Raw genomic sequence first — 19,676 nt, forward strand, 5'->3', positions numbered from 1 at the left:
CAAGAAAACTAATGAAGAAACATCAGTGGCTGTCCTAGCTTCATTCAGCAAGAGCCCACAGCGTAGCACTCGCCGCATGTCACTGGAGAGTGGCATTAGTCGAACATCCCTTCGGTGGATATTAGCTACTCACAAATGGCACCCTTACAAACTCCAGCTACTGCAGCATCTCAACGAGGATGACACAGATCGGCGCACAGAATTTGCAGAATGGGCTAAACAAAAATTGGAACAGGACCCTCAGTTCACGCAGAAGATTTTGTTCAGTGATGAGGCAAACTTTTATGTGAATGGTGAAGTTAACAAACAAAACCACCGCTACTGGTCTGACACTAACCCACATTGGATGGATCCCTCCAAGACTGTTGGAACAACAAAAGTGATGGTTTGGTGTGGTATATGGGGTACAACGATAGTGGGTCCATTCTTCATCAATGGAAACCTCAAGGCCACTGGATATTTGAAATTGCTACATGATGATGTGTTTCTCTCTTTATGCACTGAAGCTGGCACGTTCCCTGAGTTTTTCCAGCAAGATGGTGCACCACCACATTATGGGTGCCAGGTCCGAGCATTCCTAGATGAACAGTTTCCTGGAAAGTGGATTGGTCGTCGTGGGCCAGTTGAATGGCCCCCAAGGTCTCCCAATCTGACCCCCTTAGACTTATCTTTGGGGTCATCTGAAGGCAATTGTCTATGGTGTGAAGATACGAGATGTGCAGCACCTGAAACTACGGATACTGGATGCCTGTGCTGGCATTTCTCCTGCGGTGTTGCTATCAGTGTGTGAAGAGTGGGAGAAGAGGGTTGCATTGACAATCCAACACAATGGGCAGCACATTGAACACATTTTATAAGTGGTCAGAAACTTGTAAATAACTCATGAAAGAATTTAGTTACGTTGAAACCAAGCACACCATTGTTTTTCTTGTGACATTACCAATAAGTTTGATGTGTCACATGGCCCTCTTCCTATTGAAAAAACAAAAGTTGTATCCAAGATGGCCGACTTCTAAATGGCCACCATGGTCACCACCCATCTTGAGGGTTTTGCCCCCTCACATATACTAATGTGCCACAAACAGGACTTTAATATCACCAACCATTCCCATGTTATTACGGTGTATCCATATAAATGGCCCACCCTGTAGAGTGATTTCTTCAGTCACTCTGTAAAATCGTTTAAATTTCTTGGTAAAGCTTATTTTTAATCTTTCAGCTTTTCTAAACCACTAATGCCCTGATGAAACTTTTACCTATTCTGTCTGTGTAGGTTCTTGTTTATCCAGGTAATGGTAGTCTAAGGAGCTTGGAAAGAAAAAACAACTGGAGTTTCCTTAAGACGTTTCATCAGGTGATCTGAATGGGTCACATAACAGTGTGAGGCATGGTCTCACAATGGTTTCACCAAAACCTCTGCGGACCTACGCCTTGGCTCATGTGGTGAGGCACATGATCAATAGTGGGCCAACGACCCTCTTAAAGGACAGTTCCCACCAGGGATTAAACACCTAAGCTCCTTAGACTACCTGTTTTTAGTGTCAGATTGTATGTGTACTGGTTTCTATTTGAAATTTGAAACTGTTTTAAATTCTATTTAAGGTAGTTTTCAATTTCAAATTATTATTATTTTTTTTATTTATTTTCTGTGTTTAGCAACTTGGGTGCTGAATAAATACAAATGAAGTAAAGATACAAAGATGCTTCAACATAAGTTCACAGAAGTGTTACCAGTATAGCTGCCTAGTAGAAGGACTTGTAAGGACTAAATGCTATTATCATTAAAGGCATTTTAGAATATGAAATTTCCAAGTAGTGTTGTGCAGTAACTCACAGTCGCCACAGCTCGTCCAAAGCGGATCACACTTAAGTCACTGAGGTCCAGGTGACTGCTATAAAGGTAAAATCCAGATGAGGCAAATACTGCTGTGGCTAGAGAGGAGACTTTGAGGAGCCGATTAGCCATGAATCACTGCAAGAGGAAGACAAGGAAGGAGATCAACAAAGTGCTAAAGAAGTGTTTCATTCATTGATAAGTCGGAATAATGCTGTGTTGATTCACTGGGGCTGATTCACATCAGGCACTTTGAATTGACACAAAAAGAAAAGTGCCTCTTAATATGAATCTACATTTGAGATTTGATCACGGCAGAAGGTTGCATCTTAGTTTGGTGAGGGTTCAGGCTTCAGACAGTTTGTGCATTACCAAGGACCCCAACAAGACTAAGAATAAGACAAATATGGACTATTTTGAACTGCCCAAAGCTCTAACAATGCCCAAGAATAAAAACGTGGAGCTAGAAATGTGTAAAATAGGTCCTTTTTCATGTTTTGTAATTCCTATCTGCAGAATTAAAACGTACTTACTCATTAAAGGGGGAAGCATTTCACCAGTAGGGGTGTCGAGTTATTGGTGTTACTGTGTAACTTTGGATCTTTTAAGCACTCCCCTATATTTCTTAAAAGGTCTCGTCTTTTATCAGGTTGCCATTTAAAAGAAATGAATGTTAATGATTCACTTGTTTAAATAAGGTTATACCGACTTACTGCAACATGTTGTGGTATAAACTGGCACTGAACAGGAGTATAGTCTAGCCCCAGCTCAACTTCAGCTGATACTGCTTAAGCACCAAAAAAGAGGAAAAAAAAAACTTGTAAGTGATCCTGAAAGCATCACCTGCACGTAGAGGGCAGGCTGTCCTTTATTTACGGTCAGAAACTGGGACTGTTTTTAAATAGTAAATGTCAGTTGTATGTCAATCACCACCATGCACCTGACCTGGAGATCACTGGAGTTTATCTGATTTGTCTAAAAATAAAAACAACAATATACATGCAGTGTTGTCGCAATAATATCAGCTACCTAGTTTGCCACTTGATTAAAATATTATACAGTGAAAGCACTAACACAGTCTCCTGCTTTTCTTAAGCATCTTTGTGTTGGTGCACCTAAACCGGCTCGGCGTGTTCAGACACTCACCCTGAGCAGCTAGCGGCAGGTCAGCTCAATGAATCTCAAAGCAGTTCCTGCCGAGACAGCTCCAAGTAGTGTCTTTGCCTCAGACTGGATTTCGCTGGTGTCTCGTTTCTAAAAGGCCCTAATAAAGAACAGGATACGGCGACTGTGAGCTTATCATCACTTGTGTTGTTGTGTTATGCAACAACCGGCTGGGTTTTGTAACAGGCGATGTATGGCCGCACTGCCCAGCAGCACTCAGTGCTGACCGGCGAAACTAAACGTCTCAATTAAAGAACTACGAGCAGCTTTACCTGACTCTACAACGCGCGCTGACTGACTGCCATTTATCGGTTCGATTTGACCTCTTCGCAAAATTTCGACGCCAAGGCAAAGGATTCTGGTTAATGTAGTACGGCCTGATACGGAGCCTGTAGAAAACACGGACGACGTAACAGCTCCCCGAAAGTCTCTACTGCCCCCTGGCGTCTGGCTCCAGTATGGCTCATAAACCCCGCCTCCTGTGTGGCCCACAGGGCCGGCCCTAGAATTTTGGTGGCCCTAAAGGAGATTTCATAAATAGCCCCAAAAGATTGACTGCTCATAACTAGATGAAGATGAACACACTTCATTCTTTTAAATGTAGGGTGGAAGAAATTACATGTGTCAATTACATGTGTACATGTGTACATGTGTAACCACACAACAAATGAATTTGTTTTCAACTTGTGCAAATTATCCAATAATATTAATATGTCAAAATATGATCTAAAGGATGCAATGACACATAGCTAGAAAGTTAATATTTAACATGGAAGAATTGGGGGCAGTTTAGACCTTTCATCGATTTTGTGTTAAGATAAAGTAAATTAAAACACCACTTATAATTATTTCCAATATTGTGAGAAAACATCAGGTTCTTTGTAACCAAAAAAAGCTAGCTATTATAAATGACATTGCAGTTTTACGTAATTTGAGAAGCAAACAGCAAGTAAAGCTTGTTCTAATAAAAAACACATTAGCTAAAATAAATAAAATTGTTATGTTTTAGCTGCTGTTTGCCAGGTGAAAATTACTGCGGCTACATTCAATTTAATTTGTTCAAAATGAAATGCTAACTCCAAGTTGCAAAACAACAACAACAACAACAAACAAAACAAAACAAAATGCACACATACACACACACAAATTGGTACGTAGCTAACAACCAAAGCTAACAATACAATCAAATAGGTTACTTGGTTATTAATTATGTTTACAGTTTGTCTTGGGCTGGCTAACAAGCTGAGGAAAAACAACCTGCCGTTCAGGTTAAAATGAACTGTGGCTATTTACTGTTAAATATGTTCAAACACAATAAATACCACATAGCTTCATCCTGTCTTACTTTTTTTTGTCATCTTGAGTGCCACTTCTAAATATTCTTTTAGGAGCCATTTGTGCAACATTAAGGTAATCACACATCTGTGCTGAGACGTAGCGTTATGATGGCACTGCTCCGATCTTACCCAACCATTAGCCCCAGAAGTCCTGTTGTATTGTCTTTACCTGACAGTATAAAGCGCCTTGAGGCAACTGTGGTTGTGATTTGGCGCAATATAAATAAAACTGAAAAGTCAGCAGATTCTCGGGATTTAAATTATCCTTATGTGAACTATATCAATGTTCAGTATACACAAACATCTTTAACATGCTGGTTCAGATGCTTATCCCAGTGAAAATGCCCTCTTTCCTCCTTTTTACTGTTAGTTTTAAATCAAAATGAAAGTTTAAACCAAGTATGACACATATGAACATCAAAAAAATAAATAAAGACAAGAGAATGATTGAGTTGAATATATGCTCCAGTGAGACATTAAGGTTCACTAAAACTATCGACGAATAAACAGTTCATATGTCAGCAGTAGGGATGGGTATCAAAAACCGGTTCTTGTTGAGAACCGGTTCCCACTGTTTCAATTCCTTGGAATTGTTTGCCATTTTTGCAAACGATTCCCTTATCGATTCCAGTCGCCCCGAATGACGTCACCACGTTGCGGAGCATCATTTACCTGGCAGGAAACATGGCGGCTCAAACGCTAAAAAGTTTGGTCATACTTTACGAGAACGGATGACAACAGGGCAACTTGCAATACTTGCAAAGTAGATATTTCATTTAAGGGAGGAAACACTACGAATATGCAAAAGCATTTGCTCACAAAACACGCGATGACTTTAAATGAATGTCGTCTTTTTAATTCCGCTCCGGACTCGTGAATCTCAACCCAGCAGCATTACCCGTTAATGCGGCAGGTAAATAATTAACTAACAGTGCATATTATGTTAGCGCGATCTGCCTTATTACAAAACCTGCCATTACTGTGCATTTAGGTGACCATGATGAGAGAGACAGACAGAGTCTGGCTGGCTCAGATGCTGGCAGTTGTCGCTGCAGTCTACCGGTAGCGTCTCCTTTCAGGCCAGGATAGACGAATGTCACCGAGCAGTGACTAAGTTTGTGGTAAAAGGCATTTGCCAGACCAGATGCCCCCGATTTTCGGTAAGTGAATGTGTTTAATTGTAGGCAGGGACATTACTGGATATTCTTGTGTAATTGCTACAGAATAATTTATGTTATACTTTGTTATTGCTACAGAAGAATATTTATTTTATTTTACATTTACAATTTTTTCCCCGGGGACCCTGTGACACCCCATTGAAGAGCCGTAGGCTGTGGATCTCTTAAGATCTCACTGTTGGGTTTGTAAGGCCATGCTACTCTTAAATTTCTATCTTGTTCAAAGAGAAGATTGTTAGGTTTTTGTATTGTGATTGCCATTTATGCTTAGAAATATTTAACCATATATGCTTAGAGGTGTATAATCAATTGTGTAGTGATAGGATGTGTGATCTTTAGCAGGCTGCAAAGGCTTGGGGTGCATTCCAGAGTCCTCTGGAATGCACACCTACATCCTGGGAGCATGGGAAGAGGTCGTACCTTGTCTTATTGTTTTATGGTAGGATAAACGTACCTATATCTGTTTTAGTCTAAGTGCCTTTTGTTTAGATGAACTGCTGGACTTCCAGGCCAGCAGGTTTAGGAAGTCATTTATGGGTTCACACACACACACACACACACACACACACACACACACACACACACACACACACACACACACACACACACACACACACACACACACACACAGGGTATTCTTTGTTCACATGTATACCTATGTAAGATGTCATATGTTAATGAACCTATGTATATTCATGTAACCACAATAAAAGAGCAGTGTTACGGGGGAGCGGACGAGAGCAACTGGGGTCAAGCGAAGGAACGGCGTTTGTCCGGTTCTCTCCCGTGCACCTAAAACATAAAGAACTTTGCCTACTTCGGGTCTTGCTTGCTGTGTAATTACATTGTCTTCAACGTTCCAGCGAATAGGTTCAAGCTACAAACCTATCAAAGATATAAAACAAAGTTCTAAGCTAATCGACCTTAGTGTTCTCCTTTTTAAAAAAAAAAAGGAATCGATAAGAGAATCGATAAAGAATCGAATCGTTATACAGAATCGAAAATGGAATCGGAATCGTGAAAATCTTATCAATACCCATCCCTAGTCAGCAGTGCTGAAAACCTGTAGGAGCAGAACTTCAGATCCTGCAGTGTGTGAGGACAGGGAAGGATATTTCAGATTTCAGGGGTAAACTTTACATTTGTGATGATTCTGTTTGTGATTACAGGAGCTGCCCAAGGATTCAGACCTCAGCACCACCCTGTGACAAAGACAGATCATCTTATATGTTCACTCTTTGTAATAACTCTAAAACTAACTGATGAAAAAAGTACAAACACTTAAGTACCACATGATGTGCTGTCAGTGAAAGCTGCAGCTGTTTTCCTGATAAAGTTAAAGACAAAAAGCCAAAGGGATTAATCATCCATGTAACTGTGTCACTGTATATCAGCAGAAACATGAACTCAGTTTGGTGTTTCAGAAAGCTGCTGATCTCAGACCTGCACAGATTCTGCTTTTAACACTGAGTGTACTCAGCTGCATGAAGAGCACATGAGATTTTCTCTGACTGCATTAAATAAAACCAGATGGAAGGTCAAACATCTTCACTTGTATGTTGAACTAAAAACATCTGATCTGGAATTCTTTCACACTGTTTTGCTAATTGTGAGCTGTGTGTCAGGCTAGGTTAGGACCCAAATGTAGGACTCAGAGATGGAAAACTTACAGCAGCAGCTTTATTGCTGGAGAAACAAGCTAAAAGTAAAATACATGAACAGTAAAGAAATAAAAGGCAATCTAGAACTACAATCATACACTTGGTTTGGTAGACTAGACCTGACCTGACAACTAACACGGAGAACACGACACCAAACAGAGGGACATTGAGGACTTAAATACACAGGCAGGATAACGGCTCATCCGGGGACTAATCTGACATAACAAGACAAAGAGGAAGCAAAACTGAATACAGTGAGTGCAGGACAAGGACTATCAAAATAAGACAGGAAGCACGACGAAGACGTAGACGAAGACACACAAGCTTAACACTGAGAACAGGGGAGAAACTAGCAAAGGGACATTACTGTGTGGCGAGAGGGAGCATGAAACACGGAGACACGAGAAACACAGGGAAGACACAGAGACAGACACTAGCCGCTAGAAACGTTTCAGCATTGTTTGGCAGAAATGAAGGCGAAAATCTTCATTTTATCTAATTTTTCTTACTTTTATGTGTTTCAGTGGTATGCTCCTTTTGATGTTTAGGTTATTTATCTATCCTTGTCAGAGTCACGGGGGGGGGGGGGGGGGGGGGGGGAGCCTATCCCAGCCCTCTTAGAGTGAGAGGCAGGGTACACCCTGGACAGGTTGCCAGTCTGTCCCAGGGCTATGGTATGGCTTGATTGTGTATGTAACAAATACAGTTTCAATGTGAATTTGATTTGAGGTGTAGCAGCTTTACTATGAGCTCCTCTCAAATAGCTTAACTCCTGGCCTCTGCCTAACTCTAAGGGAGAGACTAGCCGCCCTTCAGTGAAAGCTAATTTCTGCTGCTTGTATCAATGATCTCAACTCTTTGCTACCCAAGCTCACGATCCTACGTGAGGGTGGGGACTCGTAAACTGACAGCTTTGCTTTTACATTTAGCTCTCTCTTCACCACTACAGAAGGTTGCAGCATCTGCATCACTGCAACCATGGCCCCAGTCTGCCTGTCAATCTCCTACTCCCAGTAGCGGTTTTAGATACGGGCGACACGGGCGGTTGCCCGGGGCGGCATCGTGGTGGGGGGCGGCATCACGGGCATCGGCAAAAAAAAAAAGATTGCTCGTACTCATGCTGCCGCGACATCATGCCAGCGCATTTTGGGGATGGCATAGGCACCGATCGGTTTTCTATCGCCCATTTGCTGGGAGTAAGGGCGCCCTCCGTTTGCGAGGTGCGCCTGCTGCTTGCGGCACAGGGAGGAGAGGGCGGAGCGGCGGGGGATTCTCTGGCTGGCTGGAGCAGCATCTAATAACCAACTCGCAAAATAAAAAAAAATAAAAACAAACCAACAAACACGAAAACACCAGACATCATGATACAGACTTATAATTTGCACCGATGTTTTTTCAAAATTCTATACGTGAAAAGTGAGCGCGAGAGCCCTCGGTGCGCCTGCTGCTGCTGAAGTCAAAGTAAACTTTATTGTCATCTCCGCTACATACAGTCCAGAGAGACGAGACGACGAGGCTCCAGTTACAGCAGTGCAAGTAAACGAACAATAAATATTTAAGAGTAAAAAAATAAATATACACTTTAGGACTCGGGGTAAAGGGATCAATAACAATTTAAATGTATATTTTATATTTTGTTGATTTAAAGTCTCACACACAACCCGTTTTTAAAGTTTAAAAAAAGAGAAAAGAAGAGGAGTGTAGCGACTTCCACAGTCGCTAGAGGCCGGGGATTGAGCCTGCCTATTTGCCTGACGCGCTGTCAACTGTACGCAATAATGCGAGAGGTGGAATTGCTTGCTTGTTTATTAAAGTGCTTGAAAAGTTTACAGAGCAATGTGATCGGCTCGCGATTCAAACTCTTAAAACATCACAGCTCTAATGCAACAAGGGGAAACTCGTTGTGCTGCGGTCAACAAAAACTACGGCTACCCAGCCCTCCTCTCTGTCAAAATCAAACCAGTGAAAGACAGACTGACAACGCCCTCTTAATGTCACCGCTAGCACCCACGTGACACCCGTTACACATCACCATAGCAACCAAACAAATGAAAACCCAGTGATCATTAAAATTCAATACATTTAATTATGGCTCCTACAAGGAGAAACGAGCAAAAGATACAGGTAAGCAGATGTGTCATTGGATAATGGCAGGTCATGTATAAGAATCAGAATACTTTCTTAATCCCTAAGGAAATAATGTGGGTTACAGTTGCTCCAAGAAGAAATGGTAAAAATAGTAACAGTAACAGACTAAACTCCAAACAATATATACAATAATATAATATTAATTAGTCAGTGTCAATTGTTGATTTGTCCTGTTCTCATTGTATGACGAATTATGATGTCTGTTTAGTAGCCGTTTGCATACTATGCATACTCTCTCTCTCTCTTCATATGTGTATGTGTGTGTGTGTGTGGGGGGGGGATCCGAGATACTTAAACTCCTCCAGCAACTTATCTGTGTGTGCACTCCATGCTTCGGGCTAAGGGGCATGGCCTTCAGACCTGGAGGTGCTAATTCTCATTCCCACCACTTCACACTTGGCCACTCACCGGTGTGAGCTGGAGGCCACCACCTGATGACACCAACCGCATCATCTGCAAAAGCAGAGATGATTATAAAGCCACCAAATTCCGTCGTCACTTGGTTATGCATAGAAAGTATGTCCAGAAAGATTATGAACAAAACTGGTGACAAAGTTCTTCCAAAAAAAGGAATTTTCCACATGTGAGGGAACGTGTTCAGAAGAAGCTGGCTCTACCTTTTTTTATTTAACTTTTTTATAGCTTTTATTTTAATTTAAGTTTTCTAATATTAGTTTAGTTTGTTTAAAAGTAGGTTTTCTTTACAGGTATTTTGTTTTGAATTAAATTCATGAAATCCGCCTGACGACGCCTGACTGTTCTGACGTCACTCCACTTCCTGTCTCCACCCATTTGCAGCCATGATGGTAGGTTTTTCTGTCTCTTCTGTTTTTCTTGTGTTGTCTGCTCGGTGAGCTCGAGAGGTTCCACCGGTTGTTGTGTTGTATTTGCGTTTGTGTTACGGTCGGTGTGCAACTAAACAAACAACCCTGTGCTCTTTGTCTTCGTAGCAGGAAGGGTTGGACGACGGACCTGACTTCCTCTCCGAGGAGGACCGGGGAGTGAGTGCTGTCCGTCTGCCTGTCTGTTTGTTCACCTTGTGTCTTTTCACCTGTCTGCCTGTGTGTTGGAGTTTGACGCTCTTCTGTGTTTGATTCAGTTAAATCAGCTGGGTAGCATTAGCTCGCTCATTTTTCTAGAGAAGTTAGCTGTCCAGGCTAACTTTAGCTTATTGCTAATGGGCAGTTAGCCTGTCAGCTGTGGTCAGACTGGTTCTCCAAGCCGCGAGTACAGATGATGACCAGGCTGCAGTCTTTGGGCTTAACCGAGAGCTAACGAGGCTAACGGTTATAGTGAAAGTTTAAATGGCAGCTAACGAACCACTGTCTTAGTGAAGTTCATGATGATGGTACGTGCTGCTAGCGCTGTGCTGTTTTACCATCAGCTGTCACATGACTGAAACGCATACATACACGCTGCTCTGATTCTAATTGGACAATCTGTGTTATTCTCAATGAAGCTCGACGAGGAAAATTCCGTCCAAAATTACAGAATGTTGGATAAAGGTGTCCATGTTTCTGTAATTATAAGAAACACGACATGGCTTTCATCATCACAGGGACTAGCGATCTAAAATCCAAAAAGATGGAACGAAACAAAACCCCAAAGTCAACCTTAAATATAGTTTACTCAGTGCTCTTGAACTTACTTGGTAACTGAACACTTTGCTTGTGGTTCAGGTACAAATGTCCGGTTGAACTACCACTGCTGTCCCCCGAATCTAAATATTATCTTGTAAATAATTTAGGTGCTTTGTATTCCATCTTTTGTTTCATCCTGACGTGTGTACAGAGCTGAAAGTACCCAGATGTCCAAAATACACATCCAGAGGTTTATTGTTGCTGCTTGTTGAGTAAAGAACTGTGGAAGTTTTATGGTAATATCATTTAGTAAAGCTAGAAATTTATTTTTAAAGGCTGTTTTACTCTGAAGCACATACACTAACATACACTAAATTATATTATATAAGTCTTTTACAGAAGTGTCTGATTCATGTATCAGTCACAGCTTGATTTATAGATTTTTTCCTAAGAACATGGTGTGCATGCCATGTTTTTAAGGCTTTTCAGTATGTTGTGCTTTATGGACTTTAGAAAGAGGAAATTCGGGATCCCCTCTGAAAGATGGGACAAAGTAAAATGAGTCTTGAACCTGGCCTCAGTCAACAGAAGATTTCTGTTGTACAAGAACAAACAAATGACAAACAAAAAGCAAGCAAAGTTGTGAATTTACTCCCATCTGAGCACCTTCAGTATATTTAGTTTAGACTCTGTGAACAATTTATATTGTAGCTGTTCTCTGCATAGTTGTTGTTTTTTCTTTAGTGATTCAGTTTCTTTACTTTAAACTGGGCCTCGATGCAGTGCCTCAGTTCATTGGTTTTAGCTCTTGCCCCTTTTGGGTGAGACTACTTTTCAAACATCTGGTGGGTAGATCCTCTCTGCTCCAGCTGTGTGCTGAGACCATGGCATATGTATGCAAAGTAATCAGTAGAACAATCTTTGTGAAACAGAGCAGCCACATTATTTTTTTCTCCTTCTTGATTATTTTTTACTTAATTTGACGTCATTATGTGAAATTTTGTTGATGTTTAATGTGAACGTTGGACCTGGGGTAGTGCTCTGTATTTAATGTTCTGCATTTTCAGCTAATGTGGAGAATAGTGCTGAGGTCCAAGCACAGCCCCTGTAGAGCTTTCAGATTCTTTTTTAGAAATCTAGTACTAATTAAAGTAATCTTCCTAATGTGAGTAATCCTGAAAGTACCTGTTAAGTTCTGTACTGTGACACAGTATGATGTAGGTGAAGAGTACACTGTAACTGACAGCTGGCTTTCGTTGTGTGTCTGTACTGCTCACTGCGTTGTTGGACACGCGGTCTCTGTCCTCCTGCAGCCACGTGCAGTCAACGTGGACCTTCAAACAGATGCCATGCTGCAGGTTGACATCTCTGATGCCCTGAGTGAGAGAGACAAGGTCAAATTTACCGTTCACACCAAGGTGAGACCGACTGATGTCAGATACACTGACAGACCTGAACTTCAATAACACGTAACAGACGGGCTCCTGACCCTGCACACTGCTGATGTACTTCCTTTTTGCACAGAGCACGCTTCCCAACTTTAAGCAGAACGAGTTCTCGGTGGTCCGACAGCATGAAGAGTTCATCTGGCTGCATGACTCCTTTGTCGAAAATGAAGAATACGCAGGATACATCGTAAGAGCAGCATGCACAGAGGACTTCACTTCACCCATAGTCACGACTCTAAGACTTAGAATAACGTTAAGCTAAGTCGTCACTTTAAATAAGCCTGCGTTTTATCCTATGTCTCATTAATGAGATGTAGAAAGACAGCTTTAGTCTTGAGCCATTACACACACACACACTCACACACCCTCTCTTTTGGGGGGGTTTCTTGTGTTTTGGGGTTTTTATGGTCAAGCCACTTGACCTTAACCTCTATCGATCATTCAAGTATAAAAAGGAAACCACAATTACACAAAAACAGAGACACACACACTGAAACACACCCACTCATAGGCTGGCACTTCCAGAGCCTGGACTTTCAAATTAAGATAAGACAAGATAAGATAACCTTTATTAGTCCCACATGTGGGAAATTTGTTTTGTTATAGCAGAAAGTGGACAGTGCAAAGTTACAGTAGCAAAATTAAGAAACAGATAGAATATCTATTGTACACAATAGAATAAATATATATACAACAGAATAAAATACAATATTGTCAGAAAAGGAGAATTGCTGAAATTATTGAAGCAGTGTGGCAGCATCTCGACAGACAGCGAAACAGAAACATCCAGAAAAGAACAGGAATGCCCTTCAAGTTGCCCAGAGAGCTATTCCTGACGGCTACTTAAAGGAAGGAATGTTTGCCTAAGACATTCCAGGCTGTGTTGAATAAAGGTCGTCATACCAAGCTTGTTGAATTGCACAGGCTGTTTTTTTTTCTTTCTTATTTATTATATTTTAATTTCTGTTTCCACGTGTTCGAATCACTCTGCCTGCTTCCCATATTTCTATCAGAATATAAATAAACGAGGCTCAAGTTTGAAAAGAACAAGTAAACAGACACAGGCAAGACGCACAATTGTTCTTACCCAGTAAAGGTTTCTATTTGTAGGCAGAGTAAAAGAGAAAAAGCCCAGGACGTTAGTAATAGGGTTCCTAGTCTTAACCTGCCAAAGTCTCTGTTAAATTTAGTTATCTGACAGTGAAAGATTTAACATCTGCCTGTACAAGTATCTGAATTACAGTGCTGCATATTTCAGTATCTGGAAACTGATGAACCAGCTTACATCACCACTAGCAAAAGAGCAGACAGGCATGTGCAACCCAGTTATCAAACCCGCATCAGAGGCCAGAAAGAGTGTGAGCTGGCTTCAGTGTAGAGCCGTATGCATCTGGTTGTTTCCAAGTGTTGTTGTTGCAGATCAGGGTTTTAATAGTTTTGCAATTTTCATTAGTTTTTATTTTTATTTAGTTTTGACTTCAGATTTTCAATTTCATATTAGTTTTAATTAGTTTTTACCAATTGTTTGCTAGTTTAGTTTAGTTTTTATTTTTTTGAAAATCCTTAGTTTCAGTTTAGTTTTGATTAGTTTCAGTTATAGTTTTAGTCGTGTTTGCAATAATTAAGTGTAACAAAATCCCAGTTTCATCATATCAGTCATGCTCTTCTGTTGCTATTCCAGCTACCATACCCTGCACCCTGGACAGGTCGCCTGTCTGTCGCAGGGCTAACACGCAGAGACAGACAACTCACATTCCCACCTATGGGTTCTTTAAATAAATAAATTAGGGCAGATGAACAACCATTGATACCAGGCAACTATAAAATGTATATCTTGGCCGCAATGAGACTATTAACTCTTGCAGCACCGGGTGTTCGTAATTTTGGTTCAAGTGAATTGATAAACTTTTTGAAGGCAATTGACTCACACAGTTATGTAGATATCCCAGTCCTGTTGTCTCGGGATGCATCACACTGCCTTGCCTGGGGTTAGCTTCTGTTTCTGGGGATGAGGGTTGAGTGTGCTCCCTTACCTTCTCAAGGTAAGCTAGGTTAGCCTTCTTGTGCGAGCTTTTCAAGTGCACTTTAAGGTTTGTGGGATATTTTTCCCTTTAGAAATGTCCCTCATAATTCGTCTCGTTCCACTACAAGACACTTGCTTTATCCAAAACACAGTCATATTCAAAGTAATCCCAAACTGGACTCTGGCGCTTTCTCTCGACTTTTCCTGACATGATTCTGCGCGTGGACGGAGCAGCAACACAGACGACTCGACTAACGTACTGCCAGCTGCTGGCATAATGAGACACAGCAAGAAAAAAACCTGGAAACTAAACTTCATTTTCACCCTTGACTATTGTATGACACACACACATCAACGAAAACTAAACACATTTTTGCTGTAAATTCAATTTATTTTAGTTAGTTTTGTGAACACTCATTACAGTTTTAGTTAGTTTTCCTTTTTTCGTTTTTATTTTTATTTCCGTCAACGAAAATGTTTTTTCACTTCTAGTTTTCGTTATTTCGTTAGTTTTAGTTAACGATAATAACCTTGTTGCAGATCCCCCCAGCACCTCCAAGACCAGACTTTGATGCATCCAGAGAGAAGCTGCAGAAGCTGGGCGAGGGCGAGGGATCCATGACTAAAGAGGAGTTCACAAAGATGAAGCAGGAGCTCGAGGCGTGAGTGAGCACAGACAGCAGTTGTTGTCCCCATAGTTGTTTGACGTGCTGGATTAATCACCACATCGCCCGTTTTGTGTTGTTGCACAGAGAGTACCTTGCCATCTTTAAGAAAACCGTAGCCATGCACGAGGTCTTCTTATGTCGTGTGGCGGCTCATCCTGTGCTCAGGAAAGACCTCAATTTCCATGTCTTCCTGGAGTATAACCAGGATGTAAGTATCACACCGGATTCATTTCATTTTTAGGATTTATGAGCAGCTCGAAGAGCCAGTCATCAGTCAGCACAGGACCTTGTGGTGCTCCTAGGAATAACAAACAGGTCGACAGAAAACGGAGGTGTTTTACACCTGCTAACTGTCTGTGTTGTTCATATTTGTTTTTTTTTTTTTTCATGTCTTGTTGCCAAAAGCTGAGTGTACGAGGGAAGAACAAGAAGGAAAAACTGGAAGATTTCTTTAAAAATGTGGTGAAGTCGGCAGATGGTGTCCTGGTGGCTGGAGTCAAGGTGAAGACCCAGGAACTAGTTTCCACCTTAATGTTTTCCATGTTTTCTCTTTAGTGATAGTTGCTGTTTTTGCGCCTGCAGGATGTGGATGATTTCTTTGAGCACGAGAAGACGTTTCTGTTGGAATATCACAACAGAGTCAAGGATGCTTCAGCCAAGTCTGACAGAATGATCCGATCACACAAAAGTAAGAATCTGTTTTAAGTTTGAACCGTACTGAAGAGAATCTGTTTTTCTTTTGTATGTGATGTTTGTGTCTGTGGCATGAGCTGAAAGGTCAGGTTCAGGGCTTGTTTTAGAGTCTCGAGTAATTCATTGAACAGAGACTTGGAGTTTTATATAAAGGAAAACTGTGTGACACTGATGTCTACATATTTATGTGTTTTCTGTTTAGATGCTGCTGATGACATCAACAGAATTGCCTCATCTCTCTACACATTAGGAACACAGGACTCCACAGACCTCTGCAAGTATGAACAAATGTTGTCTTTGAACTTTACCTGGAGCTTCCTTCATGTGATGAACATTTCATTTTGAGTATCTGGATTTTTGCTAACACTTGTATTTGGTCCTGATCAGAGCCAGGTTGTAAATATACCTGCATCACATCTGTCTTGTTATTTTGTTCCCTTTTTCTTCCTTAAGGTTCTTCCTCAAAGTGTCAGAGTTGTTCGAGAAAACTCGGGTATGTTTGATCAAATTTGGAGTTTGCCTTGTTATCTTATTATCCCAGTAACTCTAATGTTGGGACCATGTTTTGGGGGGTTTTTAAACAGAAAATTGAAGCTCGCATTGCAGCAGATGAAGACCTGAAGCTGGCCGACCTGCTGAAATATTATTTGAGGGAGTCACAGGCTGCAAAGGTCTGACTGACAGTTGAAGTCACCAGTTAAAAAACTGGCTTTGTTAAATATCGCAGTTTATGTGATGATGTCTCCCCTCGCAGGATCTCTTGTACCGGAGGAGTCGGGCTTTGGTCGACTATGAGAACGCTAACAAGGCTCTAGATAAGGCTCGAGCCAAAAACAGAGATGTTCTGCAGGCTGAGACCAGTCAGCAGCTTTGCTGCCACAAGTTTGAGAAAATCTCAGAGTCTGCCAAGCAAGGTCATTTTTTTGTCCTTCCTATGTCAGCGTATAGGTTAAGGAGTGTTGGATGTGTGTGCGGTCTGCTTTCACAGTGCATTCTTCTCCAAACACAGAGCTCATAGACTTTAAGACAAGGCGAGTGGCAGCCTTCAGGAAGAACCTGGTGGAGCTGGCCGAGCTTGAGCTCAAACACGCCAAGGTACTGAGTATACAGAGAAACCAGCCATTAAAAGAGCATTTCAGCTGTTCAGGGAAGTGCTCTTCTGCATTTCTGTTCAGGAGTGTCTGGTCTCATTATGTGAGGTGGCTGTAGCTTAGGAGATGAGCAGGCTGCCTTCTTAATTGAAAGGTTGGCTGGCCTCTCCAGTCTACATCCTTGTAGTATTAAGCACTTTATAAGAACCAGTCCATTTACCTATTACCGTGTCTCACCTGCAGGGGAACCTCCAGCTGCTGCAGGGCTGTCTGGGCATCCTGAAAGGAAACACTTAACTGTTTGATACTGCATACATCCAGCTGGATGCCCCCTGGCTTCTGTCCCGCCCATTTCCAGCTGGACAATCCTGTCATATGGGTGATACCTGCAAGGACAGAAAACCGACGCCAAGATAACTGGACCTGGAGACAAATGGAAAGAGTCTGAAATAAAAAAGACAGGAAGTCTGTTGTCATCATCACTAACAAGACAGTCTTTTTTTTTGTTTAATGCCCTGATTCCTGTTCATCATCTTCCTCTTTCTCAAGCAGCATAAGTATTGGTCCTACTGTTGTTTTGCCTGATTTGCAGCGCCTGTACTGGCCCTACTGAGCCACCATAACCAGCAGAGTAAGGCTGGTCCCTCAGAGGTCCTAATAAATTAGCTGTTTCTGTGGTTTCAGTCTGATTCTGGTATAACTGGATATGATTGGACATTCTGTACTTTTTGTAAATTTGTGAAGTTAAATAAACCAGATTCAGTCTAAAATTGTCACCTTTTCAAAACGTAAATAAAGATTTTAGGTCAAAACAGAAACAAGTGAAGGTCACTCCTAGGAGGGGATACTGACCCGGTCTGCTGCATCTGTACTCACGGGTCCAAGTTTGTCTCTGCTGGTGACCAACCTCCATCTCAAGGCCGCTTCTGTCTTTTTTGAGTCTTATTTAGTGCACAGCAGCATAACTTTAGCTCAACAAGCTTACTGCTTTAAACAGAGAAGGAAAAATTAGACAGTTGCTGATTGTATCGAACTGTATTACTGTTGGCTTCTATTGTGATGCATTGCACGCCTATTAGTGTGGGGGTTTTGTTTTTTTTAAATTTGCTCTAAAAAACCCTCATCCTCAGTCGACCACAGTGTCCGGTTAGTAGCTGTTCATTGAACTTCTATCAGTGTTTTAAAGTACCTGGAAACAAGATTCATGTTTTGACTTTATTTGAAAGTTTAAAGACTCAAAAACAGACAAAAGTAGTCAGTAAAAGACAAGTGTGTGTGCTCTGTTTTATTTTTGTGCCACACATGGCCTCACCTGTTTTGCTGTTTGCATTTTCTGCCTCTTCGGTTCTGTTTATTTTGGTGGCGCTTGTGTGTCCAGGGGGGATTTTAATGTGTATCGACTTCCTGTGGCGCTGCTACTGCTGTGTGACGGCGTTTTGAGTCCAGTTCTCTGTTCCTGTTAAAGTGTAAATTCACTATAGAAAAAAAAAAAACACAAACTTGTACATGTTTGTATTAGTTGACTAATGAACGCTAACGATCTTCATCACTTATTGTAGATTCTTTGTTCACTTATCAGACATTTGTCACTCTAATCGAAAGCGGAGCTTCTGTTTGCCTTAACGCTGATCGGTGGCTCCTCATGGGTCATTGATAAGAAAAAGTTAAGTCACCAAATGAAAACAGTTTCTGTTCTTATCCCTATTTTTTAATGAACTGTATACGAATGTTTTTCAATCTTGTGTGACCAAAGCTGCTTCTGCTGATTCAAGATGGAAACAGAAAAATAAAAGATGATTATAAAATTCACAACATTTTAGTTGTTTAAACTTCAGCAGGTCTGTAATCCACCCTGATCGTACTGAGACTCAATAAAACTTTACAGTTTTCTTACAAATAATCTCTGAACAATTTGTTTTTATTGGTTAGACATATTTGTATCCATCATAATATAAACAAAATAAAAAGGGTGTGTCCCATTTTGACCTCGGGACTTCTATGCTCACGTTTATGGCGTTCCATGTATGCCCATCTTGCACCCTCCTGCTGAATTGTCTGAGAGGTACCTTTGCACACCCTGCACCTGTCGTCTTACCTGGTGTGGTAGACCCCAGCCTGTATGGATCCTGTGCTGCCATGATCAGTGTCTCTGGCCTGTCTTTCAGTCCAGCTTTGTCCAATCAGTGGTAGGATTTCTGGAAGTCAGACACATGTCTTAATGGGAAGAACAAGATCTGAGCAATCATCTGCACCCTGCCGATCGTCAGGTACCCTGCTGGGAGAATAAGCTGGCCAAAGGAGGCGATAGAAGTAACTCACATCAAGACAGGAAGGCTCCTTACCATGCTTGGAGGGTTTCAACCCAAATCCAGCACCCTTGAACCATACGCTAATTGGACGGAAGGTGGCCAGAATCCATGAAACAGCAGATCAACGAATACATCAGATAGATGGCTGCAACTATTACTGTAGGTGAATATCTCAGGCAGCAGAAACCCAGGAAAGAGGGGAGCAAGAAGAGGAAGCAATATGGAAGGACAGGTCCCTGCACGACATGTACAGGCGCACCAGTGCATCCTCCTGTACATGTCGTCAGATAGATGAAGTGGTCGATATCAAGAAATCCCACTGGAGAAACCTGGACTGAAAGGCAGAACAGAGGCACTAATCATGGCAGATGCTGAATTTTTCAGATATGTTGAAACGAAAATAAATGTCTAGTCTGAATTAAATATTGGCCAAGCTAGTGCCAGCATAAGATTTAAAGCCTGTTACAAAAATAAAACTGAAATTTTATAAAAACAAATTAAATTCTTGGAGCTTCAACTTAATGAAAATAATGATCCAGTCA

At 41.4% G+C, this 19,676-nt stretch overlaps 2 protein-coding genes across 3 annotated transcripts in view; one reads left to right on the top strand and one right to left on the bottom strand.

Moving 5' to 3' along the window:
* The window catches only part of adck1 (aarF domain containing kinase 1), a 90,554-nt gene extending 87,148 nt beyond the window's left edge, over nucleotides 1–3,406 (bottom strand). The window contains exons 1-3 of one of the 2 annotated variants that reach the window (XM_063498006.1): nucleotides 3,271–3,406; nucleotides 2,981–3,098; nucleotides 1,835–1,972 (exon numbers count right to left, since the gene is read on the bottom strand). In XM_063498006.1, coding sequence (XP_063354076.1) covers nucleotides 1,835–1,966 — 132 coding nt within the window. In that variant the 5' untranslated portion in view covers nucleotides 1,967–1,972; nucleotides 2,981–3,098; nucleotides 3,271–3,406. Of the gene's footprint in view, nucleotides 1–1,834; nucleotides 1,973–2,980; nucleotides 3,250–3,270 lie in introns of those variants that run through there. The other variant, XM_063498005.1, reaches the window with a different exon arrangement.
* A 6,696-nt stretch (nucleotides 3,407–10,102) lies between these two features.
* snx6 (sorting nexin 6) lies at nucleotides 10,103–18,725 on the top strand. Its single transcript, XM_063498564.1, has 14 exons — nucleotides 10,103–10,128; nucleotides 10,273–10,323; nucleotides 12,216–12,320; nucleotides 12,427–12,537; nucleotides 14,914–15,035; nucleotides 15,126–15,249; nucleotides 15,447–15,542; nucleotides 15,624–15,729; nucleotides 15,937–16,012; nucleotides 16,188–16,227; nucleotides 16,319–16,405; nucleotides 16,489–16,648; nucleotides 16,744–16,829; nucleotides 17,069–18,725. Exons 1-14 carry the CDS (start codon nucleotides 10,123–10,125, stop codon nucleotides 17,120–17,122), a joined length of 1,224 nt encoding a protein of 407 aa, XP_063354634.1. The 5' UTR covers nucleotides 10,103–10,122; the 3' UTR covers nucleotides 17,123–18,725.
* The last annotated feature ends 951 nt before the right edge of the window (nucleotides 18,726–19,676 follow it).

This window comes from Pelmatolapia mariae, linkage group LG16_19 (genome assembly GCF_036321145.2).
Source record: "Pelmatolapia mariae isolate MD_Pm_ZW linkage group LG16_19, Pm_UMD_F_2, whole genome shotgun sequence".
Classification (NCBI taxonomy): Eukaryota; Metazoa; Chordata; class Actinopteri; order Cichliformes; family Cichlidae; genus Pelmatolapia; species Pelmatolapia mariae.

Bases quoted from the DNA above. Each gene is read 5' to 3' on its own strand.
- snx6 (XM_063498564.1), top strand. The intron at 15,036-15,125 runs GTGAGTGAGCAC...GTTGTTGCACAG, and splicing joins ATGAAGCAGGAGCTCGAGGC to AGAGTACCTTGCCATCTTTA. The intron at 16,830-17,068 runs GTACTGAGTATA...TCTCACCTGCAG, and splicing joins TTGAGCTCAAACACGCCAAG to GGGAACCTCCAGCTGCTGCA.